The sequence below is a fragment of the Ixodes scapularis genome, unplaced genomic scaffold (genome assembly GCF_016920785.2).
Source record: "Ixodes scapularis isolate PalLabHiFi unplaced genomic scaffold, ASM1692078v2 ptg000005l_1___fragment_3__unscaffolded, whole genome shotgun sequence".
Taxonomy (NCBI): Eukaryota; Metazoa; Arthropoda; class Arachnida; order Ixodida; family Ixodidae; genus Ixodes; species Ixodes scapularis.
This window is the reverse complement of record NW_024609887.1, coordinates 647,402-672,984: the sequence shown is the minus strand read 5'-3', so window position 1 is coordinate 672,984 and position 25,583 is coordinate 647,402. Positions and strand designations below refer to the sequence as shown.

The 25,583-nt window shown below is 46.0% G+C and overlaps 1 protein-coding gene across 1 annotated transcript; it reads left to right on the top strand.

Annotated features, from left to right (window-relative positions):
* On the top strand, positions 1 to 23,219 carry LOC121833889 (calcium-activated chloride channel regulator 2-like). The gene is made up of 4 exons (XM_042287600.1): positions 1 to 156; positions 10,000 to 10,285; positions 13,204 to 13,301; positions 23,100 to 23,219. The coding sequence occupies exons 1-4, from the start codon at positions 1 to 3 to the stop codon at positions 23,217 to 23,219; spliced, it is 660 nt and encodes a 219-aa protein (XP_042143534.1).
* The last annotated feature ends 2,364 nt before the right edge of the window (positions 23,220 to 25,583 follow it).

Below are 25,583 nucleotides of genomic sequence, written 5' to 3'. Positions count from 1 at the left end.
ATGATGAACCCGATGCTCCTCACTTCCCTGGTGTTCGCCTCACTGGGATGTGTGGATACAGCTACCGTCAACGAGCAGGACGGGGGATACGAGCACGTGCTGGTTGCCATCGGGAAGGACGTCGCGTACCACGGAGACATCCTCGTAAACCTAAAGGTATCCGCCAGTGTTTCTTCTAACCTAGTATAAAAGAACGGCAGTTAAAAACGCCGTTCTTCTTCGGTGTTACTGGTATTTAATGATTTGTGTCTACATGGTTCATTGCCGGCTGTGCACCGTCGAAACCTCTGCTTTGAATAAGTGTACCACGAAAGAAAATGAACTTTGGTCAACATTGATGCACGCCGTTGACCCACAAATGTTCAAAGAACCCCGCCCCTCTCCTCTCCTCTCTTCGTATGAAATTGATACTAAATTTAACAAAATGCTATAAAATCTGAAAAAGATTACCTTATCTTTATTTCTAATTCCTTGCTGATTGTGTGCCTAAGTATCATTTTTCATTATTTTGGTACCTGAATTGGGAATTTCACCTCAACACCGTGTGAATTCGTAATACTGTATGCAAACACTGAACATAGGGCAACTTATATTCCAATATAAGTTCAACTTTGATCCCTGCAGGAATGTGAAGCAGCTTTGTGTTGTTCCCTGTCGGCACTTTAATATCAGATGTAAAGGTTTTTAGGTCAATCAATATGCATGGTGTTCAAAACCAATTTCAGTCCGGTAATGGCCCCTGATATCCCAAAACTAATTTTTTTTCATGCTAGGCGTTGAAATGACAAATCAGGATATTACAAAAAAAAATGTTTCACTATAGAGTTGCGTAGTTTTTTTTTAAAATAAAAAATAGAAATACGAGACCTAGTTTAAAGTTCTCGCCAGTACACTGTGACGTAAGAGTGTGCAGCAAGGTGTTGGGGCGCTCAGAAGGGAGGAGGCATCGACCTACGTCACTAAAAGTGGGTTTGCCGGAAGTCACTTGGGTCTCACTCCTCGTGCTCTCCGCCACCGCACCTAAGACTTTTTTAATTTTTTTTTTTTTATTCTGCACTTCGTACAAGCGATCGTAGAGAACGAAGTTTCAGTTCCGCGAGCTCTTTATCGCTGCACCGTTGGTTAGTTTGCGTGCTGTAAAGGTTTAGGAAGAAGAGTCAGTGGATCGACGTGATGGAGGTCAATGATGAAAGCGTTGCGAGTACGAGCCAGTGTACGAGTGCATGCCATCTGTCCGATGATACAGAGCTATACTGGGCGCAAAAAAAAAGCTATCATATTTTGAAAAACAAATGTTAGAACTCTCGAAGAAATTAGGATTTATATAGTCAGTTACAAGTCAAGAAGGTAGGAGAAGCTCCTCCCACAAGTGTGATGCGCCCGTTTCAAATCTCTCCGCAGTCGAGAGAAGAGTTCAATGGATTCCCTATGGCTATGCTATGGCTACGCACTGGCGGCACCCCCGATTAGTTCACGATACCCGCCGTTTCTTCCCTTACAGCCAGAAAAGAGGTACGAGGGGAAGCGGGCAGCAAACTCCGTTGTTTCTTTGGACCTAATCGGTTCGGCTATTGTCGCATGTGGCGTGCTGTGCGGCGAAGAGGCGTTTAAGAAGCGACTCCGGGTAGTGGTGCGAGAGTTCAAATTCAAAAATTGTTTTCTCGCTTTAAACAAAAATAACTTTGATTAAACTTTCAGAATCAAAAGACGATCAATCGGTCTTCCAAACCCACCATATTTTGTATTTTTACTTGGACCACCTCAGGGTGAAATAAACGGCTGTTCATGCGTCAAAACGCACTTTTTGGCGACTTCAGGATTTTTTTTTACTGCAAGATATTTAATTGAGGGGTCTAAAATATTTTTTATAGGTTATATACCTAGAGGGCAACCATTAAAAAGTTATATTAGGTCCCGGGAGCATTTATATATTTTTTTAATAAAGTGACAAAAATGTTGATTTTTGAATAAAATTATGTATTTTTTAAAAATATTTAAGTTAAACAAAACAGCACAAACTCAACCACATTTTAAGCCGACGACCGTGCAAATTTAAGAAAAAAATATTGTTTTGTGTTTCATAAAAAAGCTGATTTTTCGTAAATTATTGAGTGATGCCTAGTTTCACGCTGTTTTCAAAAATTAAAATCGCGCCCACGTCATCACAAATTTTTTTCGTCAAAACTATTTTAGGGTATGGCTACGGACATTGTGGCCGAAGCCCATGAATTTTTTTTTAGAAATCGCAGGTGGTCGAGCGCAACGTCTGGGACGTTTCAGATGGAATGACCCTTTTCCATTTCGGCGGCCCCTTCTCGTGGCGATCTGCCAGGCTCTGTCAGTATATAGGAGGCTATGCTTCTACCTAACATAAGAAACGTAAGAAAACGTTGCTCTGTGAACCAGCCTTTATTTTTGTGGCTGAGTCCTCCCTGAACGACAAAGAAACGCAACCGACACTGACCAGCAGCAAGCTCGAGAATATGTCTTTGGGAGGCTTGCAATCACTCGTGCCATAGCCTCCTATAGGGGCGTTCAAGTCACTCTTATAGAAGTGACTTGATCGAACGACGTTTTAGCGAACGAAGCCCCGCTGATGATGTTTCATCGAACGACACTTTAGCGAATGGTGGTGTTAATTTGAGCGAGCAATGGATTAGCGATGCCGTTCTACCGACACCGATTTATCGAATCCCTTTAGAACTGCGTTTAAGGAAACTAGCAACCTGCTTGCTTCCCTTCAAACAAAAATCAACTTCATTGCGTGTTTGAAACTCCTCTGACAGCTATACAAGGGAGGAGATAACTTGAAAGATGTGCGCAGTTTGTGTTAAAGCCCCTGTATTTGGGAAAGGTGGTGTATTCTCTTCTGTACTCCTAAACTGCGATCGAAGATGTCAGATGAACACTTCGAGAAGGTTCTGATTCTAAAGCCAAATAGACGGCTTACGTGAAAAATATAACGTGCCCTGGAATTCTTATGTGAATGCGGTTGTCGGCGGTGTGTTCGAAAGCGTCGGAGGACAAAAAAGGACGTCCAGCTCATAGTTCAGTTCAAAAGGCATATAGTCTTATATTTCTCGTGGCTCCCGAAGCCACGCGGTAGCCTGAGCAGGCGCGCTCATCGGCACCGTGCTCGGCGCAGTGGAGCCTCGGTTGTTTTTAGTCTGGAGGTACATTCACTCGGGTGTTTTCTACAACCCGTGTGGTTGTAGCACCTGTCGTCTCTGCTACAGAATCCCCCCCTCCCCCCCCCCCTAGTGTCGTGGAGCAACCCCTGTGGTTGTGGCCCACGTCACGGTCCTTTGGGGAGTCGGTGGTTTAACGGATGCTTTTACTTGAGCAGGTGTGACGGCTGATGGATGATGCAGGAGCACAAGGTCTGTCAGGGAAGAGTCCAAGTATGCGGGTTTTACTCGATCGAGTGTGACAACGTCATGACGACCATTGATGTTGACCGTACAAGTTTTTTCGGTGCATGAAATTACTTCGAATGGTCCGTCGTACGAGGGAATGGGAGGTGCGCGTACCGTATCCCGACTCATTAATACGTGAGGGCTCGTATCCAGATCTTCACTTATATAAATCCGTCTTTGTGTTCCTTGTCTTGGTGGGACCGGCCGTAGGGTAGTGAAGAATTTTCTCCTCTCTTCAAGGTATGAAGCTATGTCAGGCTGTGTTTATGATGGGCACGTAAAAAATCTCCTGGTAATCGAAGTGTTGTGCCGTAAACCAGTTCGGCTGAGGTGCAAGTTAAATCCGTCTTAAAGGTGCCGCGAATTCCAAGGAGAACAAGAGGAAGATAGTTGACCCAATGGTTTCAATCTTCTCTAGTCATGAGTGCCGTCTTGAGTTGGTGATGTAGGCGCTAAACCATACCATTTTCGGCAGGATGGTACGATGTTGTGTGGTTGTGGCACCTGCCGTCTCTGCTACATGGTTTTCCTCATTTGTCTCATTGACACCAATAAAATCATTTATCGAACTCATTTTTGTGGCTATATTTAATATAAAAAGCTTTACTTTCAATATATTCCGACAAATTTTGGGAAAACAAATAAAGAAAATATCTTTGAAGTAACTGTACCTGTCTCCATAGGTACATTTTAAGTGAGTACCAAGGTACGTACCTAGGTACCCTTTTATATGACTAACTGTGATTGTCTCTAAGCTACATTTTTGAAGTAACTTTTACTACCCTGGTTCTGACCTCGCTCTTCTAGCCTCTGCTACGCTGGAAATTGCAATCGAACGAAACATAGATGCTCTAGTGGAAAAGTGTAATGACCCAAGTTCGAAACACGACCTACAAATATTATCTGTGTCGGCCTGGAGCGCTGCTCAAGACAAGAGAGCAACGGGCCCCGTTGAGACACCCTACACTGTGTGGGATTCGACTTGCCTTACTGCACCACGAGGTCGATCCCACTCCGTAGCTCGATGTTGAGGACTGCTACGGCCGGGTCCGTCCGGAGGCTGCCGTGGACTCCGAGGAGAGGATTCACTCCAAAACACAAAGATACTGAAGAAGCGGGTTTAATTGGCTCCTGTGCCACCACGCTGTGCCCATCGGCCAAACTAATAAAAGAAAGAACGGAAAAGGGTCGGCGCTGTCGCATTAGACAGATTCACCTGGAGGGGGCCCACGCTGCCGCATTAGGCAGATTCGTGGAATGGGGAAAGCTCCAAAAAGAACGAGGCTCCGTGGCCCAGAGCCTTCCCCGGACGAGAGCCCGGGCCGCCGTTCGCGGCCGCTTATCTAGCCAGCGGAAAGTGGACGCGCCCGGGGTAGGTAGTGTGGCTTATCCCGCAGGTGGGCCGCGTCCACAATCATTTCCGAAGGGTGCGCCGGAGGCACTTTCACCCAAAAGGGCGAGGGTAGACACGCCCTCTTCGAGGAATGCGGCCTTACCCCCGTATCCGGGATGTCGTCGCCATAACGCTCCCACGGCCTGCTTGTGCTAGGCCTAGATAGGGAGACGGAAAACACGTGTTTCCCACAACTGTTAGCAAAAATAACACGCCCAGACGTGTAAACCGTTGTCCCTTAGCGGACACGTCGAAACGTGTTCGTTTTACACACAGCCATGTGTGTTTTTTGTCTACACACGAGGTGCCGTGTAAACTTATCACGATACACCGTGTCTGCCTTCCGCAAAACACGTTTCGAGCGTGTTCCTTATGAAACATGGCGGCCAGCGGCCGAGAACAGGCGAGAGACGAGCCCAGCGAGCCGCGCGCCTTTCAGCCGAATTGAAAGCACACAGGACGCGTTGGTTCTCGATTGATGTCTTTTATACACAATAAAGTCTCCAAGCCGCGGACTTCGCTTCGTGCAAAGGTACGTACGTGCGTCGTCGGCGGTCGGCAGCGTCGGTAGCTTCAACGGAGCCGCTAGACAAAAAAAAAAAAACGAATGCCGAACTCACATGGATAAATAATCTGAGCAATCTATTTAGAATCGGGCGGTAACTTGAGCCACCTATCGAGATTTCTAGCAGCCTATATTTAAAAAAACGACGAGTCTGTTAATACACTGCGAACGACCACGACCAGACAGCAACGACAGCAACCCAACATACAACGCAGGCAACACCAGTACCACGTATTACACAGCGCCGACATGTACACAAACACAAAAACGACACTATACCCGACACTTCCTACTCGATATCCATTTCTCCCCGCGGCGCATATAAGCTTGACATGTGCGGGTGAGCTCTTTGGTCGCTGACCATTACAGATTTATAAAGACACAAAACACGGCGCAATGGACAGCCGTGTGTTAGAACTGTTTGCATTTAAAAAGTATAGAGGCACAATCTATAATGTTAGTCCGTTGCGACAAATAACGATATATTAACAATAAATCTTAAACCGGTTACGAAAAAGTTCAAATTTTTGTTATTTTTCTGCGTGACCAGTGTTATGAGCAGTCCGACTAGCTTGAATCAGATAGGAAAACAAATTATTGGGATTTTGTCATTACGTATACAATAATAAATGAAAATGATCCTTGCGCAAAGCATTTTCTATATATTTTTGTGACGGATATCCGCCCAACATTTCACTTCCGCTAGTTGCAGTACGGGAGCAGACGCCTTCACTTTTCGGGCGTTTTGATGCAGTTTGTTGTCGTATGTCGTGTCGGTGTCGAGTGGAGCGGTGGGGCTTGGGAGCTGGAGAGACACAAACGACGGGCATAACAAAATCGCTTGCATATTCCGCATACCTCACAAAAGCATTGACCCCGTCACCTTGCGAAAAGCGCGAAACATGGAGTCCGCAGCGTCCTAAGCTTCCCCTATTTTTTACCTGCGTTAGAGCAGTTTGTACCTGCTAGTAGATATGCCTACTGAAACTGAAACAGGGCAGTGCCACAGAGAAAGAGACAAAGTTGGGAAAGCTTGCTCGCTCTCCAATTTCTCAACTCTCGAGTGATTGTACCATAATAAATGCACCAACGCTTCTTCCCAAAATAAAGAAAAAGCACTACATTCACTGCGTAAAAAATGTTCTCAGTACATGCATCTGTGGGGAGGTAGGAAACCTTGCCAATTTATTCACGCCGCATGATGGGCGCAACACACTCCTTGCAGGACCGAATCATCTACTCGAGCGATGTGCGTCGCTGTACAAACGCAGTCCAACACGAAGCATAAAAACGGCAGATTTAGGACAACAATCCGGAGTCCATTTTTCAATTAAAACGACGTAATTTTCTTGAAAACGCCCGCTGCTTCTTACTCACGGTATCTGTCGGGATACTTCCACAGTTTGAAATGGAACGAAGGAAGATTTACTTTTAAAAACGCTCACTGCGTCCTCCCGGACCAGCTGGACCGGATCAGCTGACGACGATGGGACTGAACCCGTTGAACCTCCACCCCGCAACAAAGAATTTGCGCTCCGTGTTAAAAGCGCGGTTCAAACAGACCCGGAACACAAAACACCGCACTACACACGACGAACGTTTCAGCTCTTTTTCGCATCGCCGTGTTGCACCAAACAGGACGAGATCGCCGAAGTCAACGCCGCGCTGTAGTGAACCTTGGCTTGTGGTTGCGCACTCGTGGACCCTGTGGCTCTCTTCGCTTTCAAAGCACTCACGACGATTACGATTGATACTTTCCGTCTTCTGGGAACATCACAGGGGCACTTCTCCGGTCACGTCTTCGCAACATGTGCTTGCAAACCTACGAGCATCTAGCGTCCCGACAAACCAAAACAATACCGGCGCCATGCTAAACGTGCGTTGTTGCCAGATTTTTACCGACCAAACAAAGGTAACGAAAGCAAACCGGCTCTAGCTTCCAGCGTACATCAGCGTTGCGCCGTGGCCAGATTTTCTCTGTCAGCTCTAACTTAAAGACGACCTAGAGACGCAGCAACTGGTATACATTTTTAATACGGCGGCCCACCACGGAGCGCCGTAAATGCTGAGGAGGGTGCATAAGAAGCGACGGCACCTTCGCTTGCAGTTGAAGGGTTGAAGGCAAAACGAAACCAACTGCAATGTCACGTGTTCAGATCGAGGGCACGCTTTTTATACCAATTTTAACTGTTTAGAACGAGTAATTAGTCCCATAATTTTATTTGTGGTATGTAAGAAACTATTATCAAGACCCTTAAAATAAATACAAACATGGGCGACATGAGGAAAGCCGCACTGTCATCGACCAGAATCAATGGCAGGAATGGCAGGAATGGCAGCGAGCGCGATAAGCGCGGGGTTCGCCACGTCCCGCGACATGGCGTAATTGCTTTTGGTGCATATCTGTCTCCCAGACATGTTTCTTTGCGCGGCATTTCTCTCAGCGATCCTTTCTAGGTGTGTCCCCAAGCATTCCGGTGCTTCGATAGCCGTCAGTGCTGCGGTCGTCGTCGGGGGTGATGCGTGTTTTCGAGGTCGGCTACACGGCTATGCGTGTATGACCGAACCAAAACACGTTTTTTACAACCTCGCATGATTTTTGATCGAATTATTCGATACTCAACGTGTAAATTTATGGTAATTTGTGTAAATAGCGTGTTTTTCACCCCAAATATTCGCTAAATACACGGTACTCGCTAACAGTGTAGCTTTAACAGAGCACTGTGAAAGATACAATAGTCTTCACGACGTAGCAAAGAATCCTTCCCGTGGTTCCCTCTCTTAAATACGTAAAACCTAATATTGAACGCCCTGTATAAACGTTAACGTAAATATAACTTTTTCTAATAAATGCCTTACTTAGATTTCCTCGTTACATTACTTAGATTCACTCGTCTTTATGTAGAGGTGGAGTCTGTCGCAGATGTTGACAGTCTATACTTTGTTTCAGCTTAAGTCTAGACGCAGTTGAACCTACGAGCGCGAGCATGTCGCCCTGGACAGTGCTTTCACAACACGAGTGTGCGTGCTTGGCAGGGATGCTGAAAGCCCGGAGCTCGCGCTCGTAGCATCGGCTGCGTCTGTACTTCAGCTGAAACGAAGTATAGCTACTGCAGATGGGAACTTCGGGAGCCAAACCGAACAATCTTGACCACATAGGTCTGCAAACTTTTATGTTACAGATGTACACACATTTATCTTCTCGTATATCTTTTTCCATCCTTCCGTTTGACTACTTATCCAGGAACGAACAGCCTATTTAGGCACTTGAAAGGCTAATTTCACGTCAAATTGGTAGTTCACAGCCAGAGTTCAATTGATCCAACCTAATTTATATATATCTCAAAGCTCACTTTCGTATTTTCTGAAGCTGCAGTTTAGCTGTACCTAGTTGGTGTTTTCGCCCCTTAAATATATTAAAGAACAAACGTGGTTTCATGAACTTAAAACGCCAATTTTCCTAAGGACAAAGCAAACTTGAGATATTAGTGGCAATGCAAAAGAACCTGACGGTGGACCTTTATCCTGATCCACACGGTACGAACTTTACTTCATATTTCGTATTCACAACGCCGAAAACCGCAATTCACATCAGGCTTTACTTCCCCGGCGAGTGACGTCGCCAGAAATTGCAAGTTAAACCGCACCATGTGAACCAGGCGTTAGGGACGTTCGATGTTTTAAAAGAGAGAAGTATCGAAGAGAATAGTTTCGACTTTGCACAATTGTTCCCTGGTTTCTTAAAAAAAATTTAAAATGTCCAACGAGAACGCCTTTTCACTTTTAATATAAGAATACTTAACTCAGTAGTAAGCAACAGAAAATGTGTGGCTTTTATTTCTAACTTGTGATCAAGAAAATTGTGCTTTTTATATTTTGTTATAAACAAATTCAACCTCTAGCGTAATTTTTCTCGTACGTTCCAGTGAGTAGCATGCAAAGAGGATCTTCGCAATCTACGTAAATTGAGCTAAATCTAGCGGATGATGAATGTCTTTATCTTCAATTTATTTTTGTTTAAAGTCCAGGATAAAGCAGACTTAGAGGATTGCATAATCGCGTAGGTTCTTCTTAATTGGCCGTCATTGCCCCAAATTTAATTTTGTTACGCGTCAAACTCCTTAATACCTGCTTCTAAATGATTCGAAAAATTCCCTATCTACTGTCTGTCAGAACATGTAAATGGTGAGGTTAAAGTCTCCATCCAGAACCACGAGAATGAATAGATGGATGCCTAAGGCTGAACACTTTTCCTCTGGCGGCGGCTTGCGCTACTTAGTTGCAGGGTTTCAGGGTGCATCGAATAAGCCAGTACCACTTCCAGAATGTGACCACGGATTGACTAGTGCGAGCGGGTCTATCTGACGCAAAGGGGCCACATTTGGTCCTGCTGCTTTATTGCGTGCAGAATTAGTTCGTCTGTCGAAAAGCTGTTCTTGTGTGATTTCATGAACATTGACGCAAGGAAGCGCTTACGAAAGCAACCAAAATATTGACCTAATATAGAGGATGTCTCCACTTTGGAGGCGGCGCTGGCATTAAGGCACTACATAAGAGAACTTACGCTGCGCCATCTATCGATGGCAATAAACGGCTGTCTGCTGACCCTATTTCCCTGCACGCAGGCTTTATTCAGAAAGGCATCTGCTTTCCTCCTGGCGGCCACAAAGGGAAAATTCTACTTCAAGGAAGTCATAATCAGTGTGCCCAGCAGCTGGCCACCAATGGGCCGCAAGAAGGTCTGGGAGGACCTGTTTAACCAAGCCGACGTCCAGGTGGTCTCTGGCTTGAAAGAACCGGACACTCTGAATCCGAGTCGTTCCTTTCCGGGCGACTTTAATCCGGTCCGGTTTCCGTCCGAGTTTGTCCGCGACTTGAACTCAACAACAACCAAGAAGTTCGGGAAACCAGGTGAGCGACTGAGCCGCGCTAAAAACGCTGGGTGTCACTGAGTACCTTAGGTAAAAACGAATGCAGTAAAATATCCTAACTTTGTAATGTTATTAATCTCTCGCGAAGGGAGTACCGTATTTACTCGAGTAATAGCCACACTATTTATGAACAAGTCCCGTGTGTCCGCTTTCCCACAGAACAAATATACAGCCAATCATTGCGTTGCGCCTAAATAACATAGCGAATAACCAGATCGAGAACACGATGGTCCATACAAATGCAACCTTCACAGATGGCATCTTCGCCCGAAGACGTAATCTCTTTCCTGCAAACAGCTGGAATCATGCTGTCGATCGTGGTGATTGGCAATCTGCGTGCTCTGCAGAAAAGCGAACGCTCAGATTTTCTTCATAAACAGTGCGGCTATTACTCGAGTAAATACGGTATATGTTGTTTTTACTATACGTATCTATTACACGTATATTGTTTATATGCAGAGTATAGCTCCCAGACTGCGCTTGCTTGGACCCTGGTCCTCAGATACTAAGTCCATTATTAAATGTTAACTTCTGACAATAAATGTATAGCAAAATAAGACTATTCTTGAAGTGATCATTTAGTTTGTGAAGCTACAATAATAGTGTTCTTTCAGTTAATTGGATTTCCATCAAAGGCAGGAACACGTTTTGTTAAAAAAGGTTCACAAGATGGGCTTACCGGCGGCCGGATTGATCACGTCACTGCATATCCATGAATCGTCCATCTCCCAAGCGCACTCACATGAAGCCGTGAGGAGATGACGACAGCGAGGACGGACCGAACCACTTCGCGAATCAACAGTGCCACACACCGAGCTCACTCCGGTGCCGCTCTCCAAGAGAGAAAACGATGTCTGTCACTGCGGCTGCAGCGCCATTATGTCACTACGAAAATAGAGTCGTCGTGTTTCACAGTTACGTACCAAGCAAGACCGAATACTAGGGCTGCGAAATTGATCGATTAATTTTCCGATTAATCGATTAAGGCTTTAATCGCGATCAAATTTTTTAGCCGGTTAATCGGTTTTTTAATCGGTACTCAAAAGAAGTCCGTCCCCAGTTGGGTTTAAAGTAAACTCCAGCGGTGAAGTTTTTAACTTGGAGGACGTCCACTGCATCATCTGCAAAAAGCCGTTTTCGTACAATGGAAGCGTAAGTTCTCTTCAGTATCGCCTACCAGCGAAGCACCCATGTAACTGCAGCAAGGACCATCCGCCAGAACGAAAAGACAACAATCAGCGCCTTCTCATCGAGGTTCCTTCCTCTCGAAAAAAGAAGAAAGCATCGCCCAATTTCTGACTTCTTGTCTTCCTGTCGGAGAATGGGGACAAACTTTGTCATGGAAGCTGGAGCAAAAATATGCGAGTCTTTGAATCGTTGAACTATATGTATTCTCAGTTCTAAATGTCCTTTGCACCGTGGAACACAGAGTAAAATAAGTCTTTAAAGGCAAGACAAGTTGTTGCTTTCTTTTGAATATATTATTTATAAAAATTAACGCAACCGATTAATCGATTAATTAATCGATTAAAGGGTGGCGATTAATCGGGTTAAAATTTTTAATCGACGCCCAGCCCTACGGAATACCGTAAAAAGCTAGAGCAAAGCGCCCTTTGCTTTTCTGATCCGTGGGTATAACTATATGGTCCCGGTCGAGGAGGCTCGCCGTAGACAGTCATTGAATCCCGAGAGAGTAGCGCTATTGCCTTCCTTGCCTGCTGCAGGACACAAACTGTCCCTAAAGGCTGAACTCCATGGGGTGAATGTTCTGCGAATAACCGACGGATTTTGTCCGGCGGCGTTCGCTCTGCGCTAGGAATCAACACAGTGGCTGCTACGTCGCACGCAAAGCAAGCGTGATGTCGGGCTGCGTTCGCCAGTTATTCGTCACATTATTCGTTCCATGGAGTTCAGCCTTTTCATAGTGGCGACCGAAATTTCGCAAGATTATTGGCTGATGGGTATTTGTTGCCAAGGTAATCACCATTTCGTTTACTTTTCCCCACATCGAAACATCAAAAACGTCCTGTTCAAGTCCGATATGAAGCATCATTGCACTAAAAGTGATCTTTGCCAATATAAACGTCATTGGCACTGTTTATGCAATCAACGAAGAAAGTATGCTGATTTCCACAGATTTTTTACAATAATATTCTTTTTGCACCTTTCAAGAAAAGCAAAGTATGTTTCCATGCCACGAAGCGGTGATGCCGCATTGAAGCGAAGATGCGGGCTTGCTTGGCCGGTGTGGATAAACAATCTGGGCATGCGGAAAATGCCTTTACAAAGCAACCTGTCACCGCGAATCGAATCGGCTCACTAAGAATGGAGAGATCGAGGAGAAACTGCTGATTCCAAGGACCAAAATGGCGACCATGCGGGGAGTTCGGCGCTACTTTCCTCGGATCCAGTTACTTTACACGATAGAAGCGGCGATGCCCTGACCTCGCGGAGGGGCGTTTTCAAATACGTTCACGCTCAGGTTGCTCGCGCACAACGCACCAGTACGCAAGAGCCGCAAAAACGCTCTATGTAAATCAGGGGTTGGCTGGGAGGTCCGGAGAGATCGCAGCGTGCTAGATGAGTTTTCCTAGAATCTGCAGCGCGTCAGAGACAAAAGTCCAGCAGCTCCTATCAAGCGTGTAACAAAAAATCGCGTGACAAAGGTGTAATGAAAACAACACCAGTGGCCATCTCTGTTCAGCCCGTTTTCGAGCACAAATCGAGTTGTTAAAACCTTACAGTTTGTCGGGGGTGCTCGAAAGTGTTCTTTAGAGCGGGAAATGGTTCATAGACGGCCACCGTATAATATACCGCTCACTGTTTAGGCTCTTTGCGTGGATGATATTTAAGCAGTAAATGTTTTGATGGCATTTGCTCGTCTTCGTCTCCATTCAGAGTACCATCTAATACATCACTGGGCCAACCACCGCTACGGCGTTTTCGCGGAGCACGCTTCCTCTCCCGACAAGGCGCTCTACTGCAGTAACAACAAAGTGAGTGTACGCAGCATTCCGGAATTTCCCCCCTGCCTCCCATGCGGAAACCATGATACGGAAGCTGACGCCCGAAGTCCGGATGAACCAGCCTTCCAGCACGCAAATTTATTTACTCAGTGAGATAGCGGATTCTCTCTATGGCGAGGCGGTCTCCGAAAAGTAGCTATTAGGGAATTTTCGCAGATCGTTTTGGAAGTCTCGCTACATTGTCCGCAACCCGGCACGATACCCCGAACTCTACAGTTAAAGCCATTGGAGCGCAGGCGCAGTAGCGGCTTCTTCATTGCGGAGGACTTAGCGGAGGGAGAAACGCGGTTTTCAAAAAAAAGTTGGTTGGGTTTACGAACATTTCTATCCGTAAGCCTCCTTCAGTTTAAAATTGCGATCGTCACGCTGAAAACCTTACGCATGTAAGGCAGAGTGAGAAACATGTGCCATTCTTGTATCTATATTGCGCACGTGGGTGGATCGCGGAAGAGTGAGATGCACGAAGCGCTCTAGGAATATGTCACTCCTCACAATATTTCGCAATGGAAGGGGTTGTTTGAAATGGAGATAGCTCTACAGAAGGTGGCTGCTGAGCAGCGCTGCCAACACGGAAAGCCAGAATTTCCCTAGCGGACGCCTGAAATTTCCTTCTTTCTCCCGAAGTTTCCCTCGCTTTCCAGGATGATTATATAATAAATATTCGTTGTTTTCTACACAACTTCCATTCTTAATATGGGGAATATATTAGAGTGCAATTTCGTTTGCTTCTTGTACAGGAGCCGCGATGATGTCAGAGCGCCGAGCTCTTATCGGCTGATTGAAAAAAATAGTGTGAAATAAAATAAAAAATAGTTCTGTAATTGGCAGCCGCACACCGTCTACGCGAAGCGGCGTGAACGCAGGCGGGGGGCTAACTTAACACGCTCTCCAGCGATACACGCGCCGTAGGAATCCCAAATCGAAGTTCCTGCGCGTTGCTATGTGTGACGGCTGCAGCGTTGATTTCCACGAGCAGCCTATCCGGTGTGAGCGGTGGTGCTGGGCTGTATACCGCCTGCTCCGCAAAAATATACGCCCCGGACTGCTAAGAAAAAAAGAATCGTTTTAGAGCGCAGCTCTTGGGCGCCCGTTTCCGGTTTGAGCGGCGTCGGCGTCACCGTGGGCGTGACCGCGCGGTGCATTATGGGTAAATTTTCCCGAAGGAACCCGAGGTCCTCACGAGGTCCTCCCGAAGGAACCCGAGGTCCTTCGGGAGGATCTCGTGTTCCTTCGGGAGGACCTCGGGAGGACCTCGGGCTCCTTCGGGAGGACCTCGGGAGGACCTCGGGTTCCTTCGGGAGGACCTGGGGGGGGGGGGAGCGTCACGTGACGATGACGTCATCAGTGACGATTACGATGGCGATGCGTATGCCAATGACTTCATCGGCATCCGCATCGTCATCGTCATCATCACTGATGACGTCATCGTCACGCGACTCCCCCAGGACCTTGGGTTCCTTCAGGAGGACCTCGGAAGCACCTCGGGTTTCTTAGGGAGGACCTCGGAAGGACCTCGGGTTCCTTCGGGAGGACCTCGGAAGGACCTCGGGTTCCTTCGGGGAGGACCTCGGGAGGACCTCGGGCTCCTTCGAGAGGACCTCGGGAGGACCTCGGGTTCCTTCGGGAGGACCTAGGGGGGGGGGGGTCTTGTGACCTGGGGGGTCACGTTACGATGAGGTCATCAGTGATGATGACGATGACGATGCCGATGACGTCATCAGTCATAATGACGACGACGATGCGGATGCCAATGGCGTAATCGGCATCCGCATCGTCATCGTCATCATCACTGATGACGTCATCGTCACGTGACCCCCAGGTCACGTGACCCCTCCCCCGAGGTCACGTGATCTTCCAGGTCACGTGACCCCCCCCCTTTCCGAGGTCAACTGATCCCCCCAGTATCCTTCCCTCCTCCTCCTCAAGAGCTGCGCTCAAATTCGGCGCTACAGGGAGTTGTAAACGGCTTTCATTTTTTATGCGACAGCAAAAATGAACTGCTCGTCACCTAATACTCAAATACTATCCAAATATAGTGCTTGCGACAAATACAAGGCAATTGGTTTCAATGCCCAACGTTGTCAGGTTTCGAAATCAAAGGTTAGTTCAGAAAATATTCTGCGAATGTAATACGTCCCGTTTCCTGCAACAGAGGTCGCTTGTCTCCTTGTATTCTCAAAGTCTGCCTGCCTTCGTTTAGAGCGCAGCTCTTAAGCGCGATCCAAGGCTGATTTGTGCGCGCGTAGACGGTGCGGCTCCCACAAAATGCGTATTGCGTGACGTCGCGCTGATTCCGTGCGTCTTCCTGGCGCGCATAAGAAAGCTGGATGATTTCAACTTTTTCTGAAGGCGCAAGAAAACGCACTGTGAGGTAGTACGGCGCTCCCCTCCCGGCCAATCAGTTTATAGTTCCGGCTCCGCGTTTCTTCGCTGTCTGGCGCAGATGCTCTCCGCTGGCCCCAAGCCACAGCGTCCTAACCAAGCCGCTGGGTTGTGACTCAGAAAGCGCGCCGGAAGCAGCAAAAACGCGACGAAATGCGCAATATCCGGGCAGCGCATTCGCACGCACACGAACACGTTGGTTTGGATCGCGCTTTAGGCGCCCGTTTCCGGCTTGAACGGCGTCACCATCGGCGTAACCGTGCCAGTGCCCGGTTACTGCCATAGGCCTAAAGAAGTCAATTTCTGGGTAAAGTGGGCGCTCAGCAGCGCTTCCGTGGTCGGAGGCGTTCGTTACTGCATCGAATCAGCGACTCATTGCTCCATCGATAGATTGCGAACTAAAATAATATACAAAAGGCATATCCATAAAATGGAGGGCTAACGTTTTAATTATGACTTTTGACGCCGTCGAGCTAGCTTGAGCGGCTTCCTAGCCACTCGCGAAGACGAACCCGCTCAAAATCCAACATGGCGCGGCACTTCTGCCGTGCTCTGCCGCTGCTCCCTGCCTCGGTACCGCCGGTACCGCGGTAGGTTTTGTTTTGAAATTTACCGTTCGCGCGTGCCTTGCTACTTGTCACGGCAAAGAATTGTATATTCTGCTTGCCTTCCTTGTGTCCAGCAGTTGACAGTCCGTTACTTGTCGTCGCCGTCTTCCAGGGAATCGAAAGAGATGCAGCATTTTTCGCACTGGTTGACGCATTTATTCAGTCATTTGCAGGACAAGGAAAAACAATTTATACTGTCACTTCAAAGAAACGTTGCTACGCGGAAAATAAATTAAGAATGCGCGTTGTATCTATGTTACCAAGAGGTGCTGCAGTGGAGATACACTGTGCGACACTGTTAGCGCGAACACGACATACTGCTTTTTCACTTTTAAAGGCTATCAGCGGGCAGCAAATATTACTGAGTTCGCCAAGTGACTCTTTTATGTTTCGTAAACTCAGATGCAACTATGACGCGAGAATATCTGTCTTCGCGATTGAAAAACACAATAAAGTCGTGTGTCGCTAACATCGTCGATCGTTTCGGTCACGTGGTATATAAGCCATATTTTCGGGGACTGATATGTGTCCCCTTACAACTCTAACTCCTCATGTTAAATAAAGAAACCTGGAATACGAATTATGGTCAGCTAGGTTGGGAACGAAATGGGTAAATACATGTATTTTTTTTATATTTTTATTGTCGTCTCCGTAAAAACAAAAAAAAAACAAAAAAAAAAACAAAAAAAACGAAAGAATGTTAGTGGGACAAAAAAGAATAGTAAAGCCCCTCGGTTACAGAATTTACCCAGAGCTTCGCCATTGTCAGTTAAGACATTGGTGACTGTCAATTATTAAAATTTTCAGGTGTTTCTAGCCCGAATCACCTGCAGTTCTTTCCCTATCCCAGTTGCAAATGACAAAAATGAACAACATACCACCTTCATTATTTATTATTTGTGATCGTGGCATTGATCCATGATTATGGATAACTAACATTACAAAGAATTGTTTAGGGGACTGGAGATGTTCATTTTAAAGAGAAGATACTGTAATGGCAAACACGAATGTTTGTTTCTGTGGCATGAAAACAGAATAATTATTATTTCTGATATGTGTTATATAGAAGCAAACCCAGTGTGAAGTAAATATGCAGCCCTAATGGTTGTGGAATCTCAAATACCGACCGAACGTGTATTACGATAAAATATCAATTGTTCAGCCTGTGTAGTAAGACAATAACGCAAACTTTAGTGGGTAAGATATTGTCCATCAAAACTTGAGATCTCAAAGAGTGAAACTCTCCAAGTGGGAGTTTGATTTCTAGCTGCCAAAGGTCCTGGTATCACTGGTTCGAAGCATCAGATCCCTCCCCCCTCTCCCCCTAAAGAAAAGAACTGCCCAAAGGTTGTTGGCCACCAGCAGGCTAACAACTAGTATGAACAAAGTGGATGCTCAAAGTGGATGCTCAAAGGCTTCTTTCTGTAAAGACTCTGTTATACTCCGACGTAACGCGCGCGCAAGCGAACGCTGGCCGAAGTCGGCTACGTCACGTCAGTCACGCCGCGTGCGTCGAAAATTCGCCCTCTTTATAGACAATTGCAAGCATGGCGCCACAAGTGGTGCCCCATGCGTGCAAGCGCGTGCAACGCGCGGGTGAACGTAGCTTTGGCAAGCTCGTAATCGCACGGGCGTGCCTGCTCGAGCAGAGACATGGCGGCGGCCAGTCGCCCAGCTTGCAATCGTCTATACTCCGGCGCCCCTGGCGGCTTCCGCGGCTTGCGTCGGTGGGCCGCCGGCGCGGCGCATGCGCAGAATCTGACTACGAGGGCACGTTTCCTGCGAGAGTGCGCCACTTCCGGTTTCTTTTCGTTTCGAATAGCAGACGAAAATTCCCGCGCTTCTTGAGCGCCAAGTTCGAGCGATGGCGTGGACGTACCTTGCACGACGAAAACTCGCGCTTGCATTGTTGGTGCACCGCCTGCGCCGCAAGCGTAGGCAGTCAATGTACATACGGTGTATCTTTGACAAGCTCCCGGTCTACGGTACTCAAGGTTCCTCGTGTCGTAGACACACGGGTGAGGACGAATTCCTTCGATCAGCTTCTCGACCGACCGAGTCCAATTCTTCAAACCTGACGCCACACGGAGTGGTGCTCCTATCGTCTGCTATTGCTCGTATTCGCCGCGCTTCCCACGCGAGGGCTCCCGGGAGCCAGCGCGTGATGTATCCTGGTCCGGCGTCGCTGGCGCGGCCGGCGCGGAATACGGCATGCTCCATTTTGGCGTCGAGGCGGTCAGGCTGCGTCGAACGTCGCTGGTCGCGTCGGTTACGCGGAGTATAGAACTTCGGGTTTTCGCCGACGTGACGTCGCTGTGATGCGTTCGTACGCGCGTACGCGTTACGTTGGAGTATAACAGAGCCTTAACAGAGCCTTTAGTCTATGATGTTGCTTTATAAAAATCATGCAAAGAGCAACCTGAGACAATATTGTCTCTCGAGGATCTCAAGAAGCACAGCCGAAAGATTTCATGCCCAGTTGAAAGCTCGTGTCATTCTGACTGGTCCATGCAAATAAACACAATGCATTGTTATTTGGGGGCAAATTTGTTCGTTGCTTACTTACAGATCTGAACCAACGTATTCCTTAATATTCCTTATTCCTCCAACAAGACATATTCCTTAATATTGTGTACACCTTGCTGTCTATAGACGACTTCGGTATTTCTCATTTCTCTTGGCCTCTTGAGGAGCTTCCGGTACCTGTCGCTTGCACCGTCGAGTTGAAACATGAGTTGAACCAGGTTTTCTTGGTGTGGCCCCCGAGATCCTATGCTGCCCATGGAATGCACCAGCCACTTCATTGTGCTTTCTCATTTTGCTCTATGGGTGTTCTCTATCTCCTCAGGAACTGCACAGAAGAATGTAAGAACACATTAGTTTGTGTCGTCGCAACACACACACTTGCAGAATAGAAACAGGTCTACGAAACATTCCATAGGGCTGCTCCTACTATCCTATTGTTTTTGCTATCATCCTCTTTGCCCCAGCCTTTCCCGTTTTACATTACAGTTGACCGTAGATTAAACTGCATAGATCACTATGGCGGAAATTAGCATGCTGATGGTTATATATTCAGCTTGATAGGTTGGCCAGCAATCAAGTGTACTTTACAAAAAAGTGAGCGCAGACATTACCTTTCTTTATTGGGGTTCCCTGTCCCTGAGCCATGTTGGATTGATTTTCATGCCTTGAGAATCTGTATGGATACACAAAAAAGAACACATAATACAAATGTTGCTATTTTATGTGAAACAAAAGAGAGAAAAAAATGCCTAACGTGAGTTTCATTTGTTTTGAGGGGAGTGCGTTGGTAGGTGTGAAATCTTGCGAAATAATTATGCATAGAAGGGCGAATAGCACATCTCGCGATCAAGCTCTGCTATTGGCATTCTGCCCTTCTGTGCGTAAATTTTACGAGATTTTAAAAGTGTCTTTCAAACTTAAATTATTTTACTATCCAGCTTTCTACAGGGTGTCACAAAAGAAAATTTACACGGTCTTTTTTACCGCAAAAATAAACTAGGCATCGCCGAACGCTCATTCTCCGCCCAAAGGTAGTGCTATAGGTCACAACCAGATGCCAAAGTTTCAGCCCGATCCGATAACTTAATCAAAAGTTATAAGTGATTTTCTGAAAATTTCAATGGGAAAATGGCGGCCGACGGAGTTTTCAAACACATGGGGCTCTATGGCACCAGAAACCGAAAACGGGCGAAAATGGGCTCCATTTTCCCATTGAGATTTTCAGAAAATCACTAATAACTTTTGATTAAGTTATCGGATGGGGCTGAAACTTTGGCATCTGGTTGTGACCTCTAGCTGTACCTTTGGGCGGAGAATGAGCGTTCGGCGATGCCTAGTTTATTTTTGCGGTAAAAAAGACCGTGTAAATTTTCTTTTGTGACACCCTGTATTTATTACTGAAGGAAATAAAACATGGCTAACTAGTCGTAGGGCTCTGAAAGTATCTACATGAGATACATTAATAAAAAAAGGCACATGTTGTAAGATACGAACTCTGTGAAATATAAAACTGGCAGAAGTATATTCATATATAGACTACAATTTACTCAACGGGGATCTACACTGCTCTGCACAAAATCGACGAGATGCAGAGGAGGTGAGATTTCGCCAACAGTGTACAGATCATGAAATATTTGCAGGACGGTCTTCATCCACAAAACTACGGGCCAAAAGCGCTCGCCGAAATGTGTGCATTGTAATAAAATCACGGTGGCATTTTGTGAATTTCAAAAATAAAACGATATATTCAATCACCTAAAAGAGTGCAAAACCCTCAAATGGAGCAATTTGTGTCTGGAAGATCAGCTTAGGAAAAGTTTAAATTGGGGTGAAAACTATCAAACTCACCATCGTCAGTTAGGATCCGAACGAACAGGTGCTTCTTGTCCCCGACGCTGCTTGGGCACCACTTTCCGTAACAGCAGGAATGAGGTAGTTCAAAGACGCGAAAAGCCTTGCAATCGCCCGAAAATGCGAGTCTCGCGCTGTGCGATGATCGAGGCGCCGACGCTTGATGCTCCGAAGGCGAGCGAAAGCACCGACCAGGGTGTAAGATAGACAGGTGGGAAACGCCGAAACGGCCCATAGAAGCCTACCGCAGCGCCGTGACCGGATTGTGTACTCGTCTGCTTGCGAGTACTCCCGATTTCCAACAGATGGCGCTGCGGCGAGAGGAAATAAAGTCAGAATCGGATTTGCGTGAAACTCTATGGGAGAGTGCGCAAAGTAGACCAAGAGCACGACAGTCCTCCATTGAAAATCCACGAGAAACCATCTCCGTCAGTTTAGCCGTTCGCCACCGGTCGCGCACCCGGAGTGAGAGTTCACGGTGCTCCACATAGATGGCGCCACAAAAAAAGAGAAAACCGAAGGGTACACAATCCGGTCACTCATTTGGCTCTCGTTTCCCCACATGTCTATCTTACACACTGGCACCGACCGAGCAGACTCACGGGCACCTCCACAACGGTCCACCAGTTTCGGAGCGCGCAGAGTGCAAGCGCGCATGGCACAGGCAGCGGTTTCGTTTAAGAAGCGCTAAAAACCGAGAAAGGGCACAATTTAGACAGCGTGATGTTGACACGAACTTTAAAAAAAATATGCTATATTTTTAAGAATACGGAATTTGTATTTAAAGAAATAATATGCAGTTAAAACTAGAGCTAAATGAAGTTTGGTTCATGATTGTTTTGTTTAGTTTTTAGTAGTGAGCGCCTCCTACCACGCGAGCGCTGCTGTACACCTTGACGGTGGCGCCATCCGTGTTCCGGCCGCGCAACTCGCTTTTTGTCCGGTGGTTGACCGCGCGTTGCATTATGGGACGCTTACCATAATTACGTCACACGTGACGTCACTTGTAACGTCACGAGGGTAAACTTTTCCGGCTAAAATTGTCGGGAAACCTTTTCCTCTAAATTTAGCGGGACGTTTCCCGCATTAACGTAACACGCGACGTCACGTGTTACGTCACGTGACATCACACGTGAATTTTTTTATCACGTGACGTCACACGTCAGTTTGGCAGAAATATTTCTTGCTACATTTACCGGAAAAATTTTCCGGCTTAATATAGTGGGGAAATGCTACCGCTAAATTTAGCGGGAAACTATTCCGCTAAATTTGTAGCACAAGAATCCGCGTCAAACTTAGCGAAAAAATTTCCCGCCATTCAAGAAAAAAATTTCACCTCCAAATTTAACGAGAAAATTTTGCCCTCGTGGCATCACACGTGACGTCACGTCCTCTCTCTCCGTTCCCTCTCCTTCTACTCCCCTACTATTTAGCCGGTAATTTTCACTAAAGCTCCCGCTAAAATTAGTTAAACATTTTTCGGCTAAATTTAACAAGGAATTTCTACGCTAAATTTAGCGGGAACGTTTTTGTCGCTAAATTTAGCGGAAAAATGTTCCGCCAAATTTAGCGGGGAAACAACGCGCTAAATTTAACGGAAGCATTTTTCCGCTAAATTTTAGTGGGAAATTTGCGAAAAATTTACCGCTAAAAGGGAGGGGAACAAGATGAGGAGGTTAGGGTACGGAGGGGGCATACCCTTCCCTCCGTACCCTTCCTTCCTCCTCCTCAAAAGCTGCGCTCTAATTCGGCATTACAGAGAATTGTAAACGTCTTTCATTTTCTGTGATATAAATATTTGTAAAATTGCTAGCGACCTTTGAATAAGATAGCGTGTTATGTTTCTGTTATTTCTTATTTCCTCAGATGGAGGCCACAAGATGCACTGATGAGATTGGATTCAAACTAAGCAACGCCCATGGGTCGGTTTGTCCAAAAAATGATGCCTGCACAGACATGTCTGACCTCTGTGATGTCGCCTTTCACCAGGAAAAAGAGCCAGCTCCAGCGTCTATCATGTTCTTACCGTACCTAAACGGGGTAAGCTTTGCTTCAAAAACGCTGTCTTTTAGGCCAACGGAATTTCACAGTACCTTCAGTTTTGTGTCTAATTGGTGCTCAGTTCATCACATCTACCCCGGTACCTGCTGTTACTTTTATATTTAAGGGGGAAAGGGGAGTTAAAACTGAACGCTTGTATTTTTTTCAAGAGAAGAGGGTCAAATGAGTATTGTTTTCCCACCTAATTTCAATTTTTAATTGCAAACATGAATGAAAACTTGTCATGCTGTCTTAGCACAATTTACGTGAAATACTCAACAAGTGTAAAACATTTTTTTCATGTCCTCGCAAAAGCATTCGCTTTGATTTGTTTCGTAGCTTTTTTCTTCTTCCTTGCTAGGTGTCCCAGTTCTGCGACCAGGACACCCATAATCCCGATGCTCCTAATTTGCAAAACGAGCGTCACCAAGGAGTGTCCACCTGGGATGTGATAAGCAAACATGATGACTTCCTTCGGTGAGGTTTGTTCAAGGAACGTATTAGCATGGAAGCAAACAAAGCGTTCACAACAACTCCTGTTTATGATGTCACGGCAAAGCACTGTCTCTGGCTGGGATACGAAGTAGAGTCACTAAATGAGTTTCCAGACTTCCGAAACTCCCAAGCTTTGCTTCGGAATCGCGTCGTGCCACTCGAATTCATCCATGTTCGTGCAGAAATCTGGGATCCTTGCATAGCGCACTGTGCGATAAATGTGCGCATAGCGCGCCGTTGGCGGCGTTGTCGATGGGTCTTTAAGGTAAATAAGCGGTGCTGTGGATAGCAATTTAAACCATTTACGATATCAGTTACATTACAGTCAAGCTGTGCTTGTTATTCTTACCCCAAAACGGTATGACTGCTAACTCTGGGTTAAACACCCCAGGTTAGCAGTTATACCGACCTGGTACAACATCTAATATTCAGTTGAATCATCTCTCACTGCTTGAATATGCAGAAAGAAAAATAATTCAGTCTACCAGGGTTGTATGTGTGGTGTTCTCGTTGCAGCCGCGTAGCTTATCGGTTAAAGCTTAGCCGCTTATTTCTGTCACTAAACTGAGCCGCTCGTATTTTCTTTTTTTTTTTGTTTATGGTTTTTCAGTATGCAAAATACCGTCGTATAGAAAAATCATCACCTCATCAGTGTATTTACAACTGCATACAAGGTTTCAGGACTGAACAGGAACTGGAGAGCATAAAACATAGCCTTAAGCTCCTTTGATTGCTTGACACTTGCTTTGCTGGCCAGACGACGCTGGCAGCGTAGTCCAGCAATGAATTTTCCATGACGATGCTAGAGCCAGTTGGAAGTCAACGCCAGTTCTGATAATGGCTATTGCGGAAAAGTACATCTGACCGTGGCTTACGTGAATAGCTCGATATACATTCAATGGCTTTCTAAACTGGAACCACTGAGGATGTCTGCGTCACCATTCATGCTACCTGAGCAGCAAAGTATATCACCTTCACTAGGGACATCGAGTGAGATACTTATCAAAGACCGTGCTGTCAAGGCTTCATTGGTGGTGTTTGTTTTTGCCGCAAGTCAGAAAACAGTATAATCAATAAAAATACTCATATGGCAATTGCTTAAATGCCCATTCATAAAATCAAATTACTTGTAATCGATTACAGTTTGGAGGGGTTTTGTAATCATTTGAATACATTTATTAGTAAGTAATCCCAGGTGTAATCTTATAATAAGGTATTCGAGAACCCGAGACGGAGGGTTATAAGGAGACACAACCGCAAATGTCTCAAATTCAGCAACTGCATTTTAATCACCACAACGTCCTTTTACAGAGCCATCCCATCCTCGTAACCTCCCCAAGTTGCCACACGCCTCCCCATGCATGTGACCACGAGCGCAGCGTCTGAGTTGGTGTTTTGTGCTGAAGAACCTGTGGGTTCTGTGATTCAATACTTGGATTTGAGATTGTTTGTACGCGGTGGGCTCTGTTGAAAGTATGGCAAAGTGGCCCGAAAACCTTTGTTGCCTTTTAAGAGTTGTCATTCCAAGTTAGTTAAGAGAGGCATAAAGATGACACTTTGGGACGCTGCCCTCAGAAAGATCTGTTAACACAAAAATAAACAATTTCTGTAAGGAATTAGTTGCTCCGCTCGCAAGATACAGGTTACAACAACAATATGATAAAAGGCGTGGCGATTAGATTTATGAGGAAGATCAGAGTGATGAACAAGGGGCAAATCGAAAAGGTTGAGCAGGTTTTGTTCGTTCGATTATTTCATTGGTTTTCTCACAATTTATTGCCTATTACAAGAAGGTTCAAGGCGAATGTTATAATTATGACAGACTTCAAGCTGAGCAGACTATCGCTTTTCATGGGAGGACAACATCGGGTACCAGAAGAAACACAAAGATGCCTCTGTTGATTGTCGCAAAAGCGGTGTGTATGATATACCGATATCGTGTGAGTTTTTTTTTGTCGGACAGACCAAATGGTGTTTCAATGATCGGTTAAATGAACATAAAAGAGCTACAAAAATAACTCTGCTAACTTCGAGATCGCGAAGCACGTTCAGGAATGTAAAAACTGTATAGCAAAATGGGAGTAGCCGGCTGCTTTGTTCGAGGATAGGAATTGTATAAAATGTGTATTAAAAGAAACCATTCGGATTGATTCCCTGAGGTATTGTATTAGTCTACCCTCAAGGACACTCCATGTGGTGACAAAGAGGTTTTCGCGTTTATGAAAACAGTGTACGTTATCGAACTGTTTTCTGGAAGGGCGAGTTTACTGTTTGCCAGCGAGTTGCCCGACTGACCTTGGTGACTATCGGAATGTCGGTAAGGGACGAATTGGAGAAGAGATGACCACCC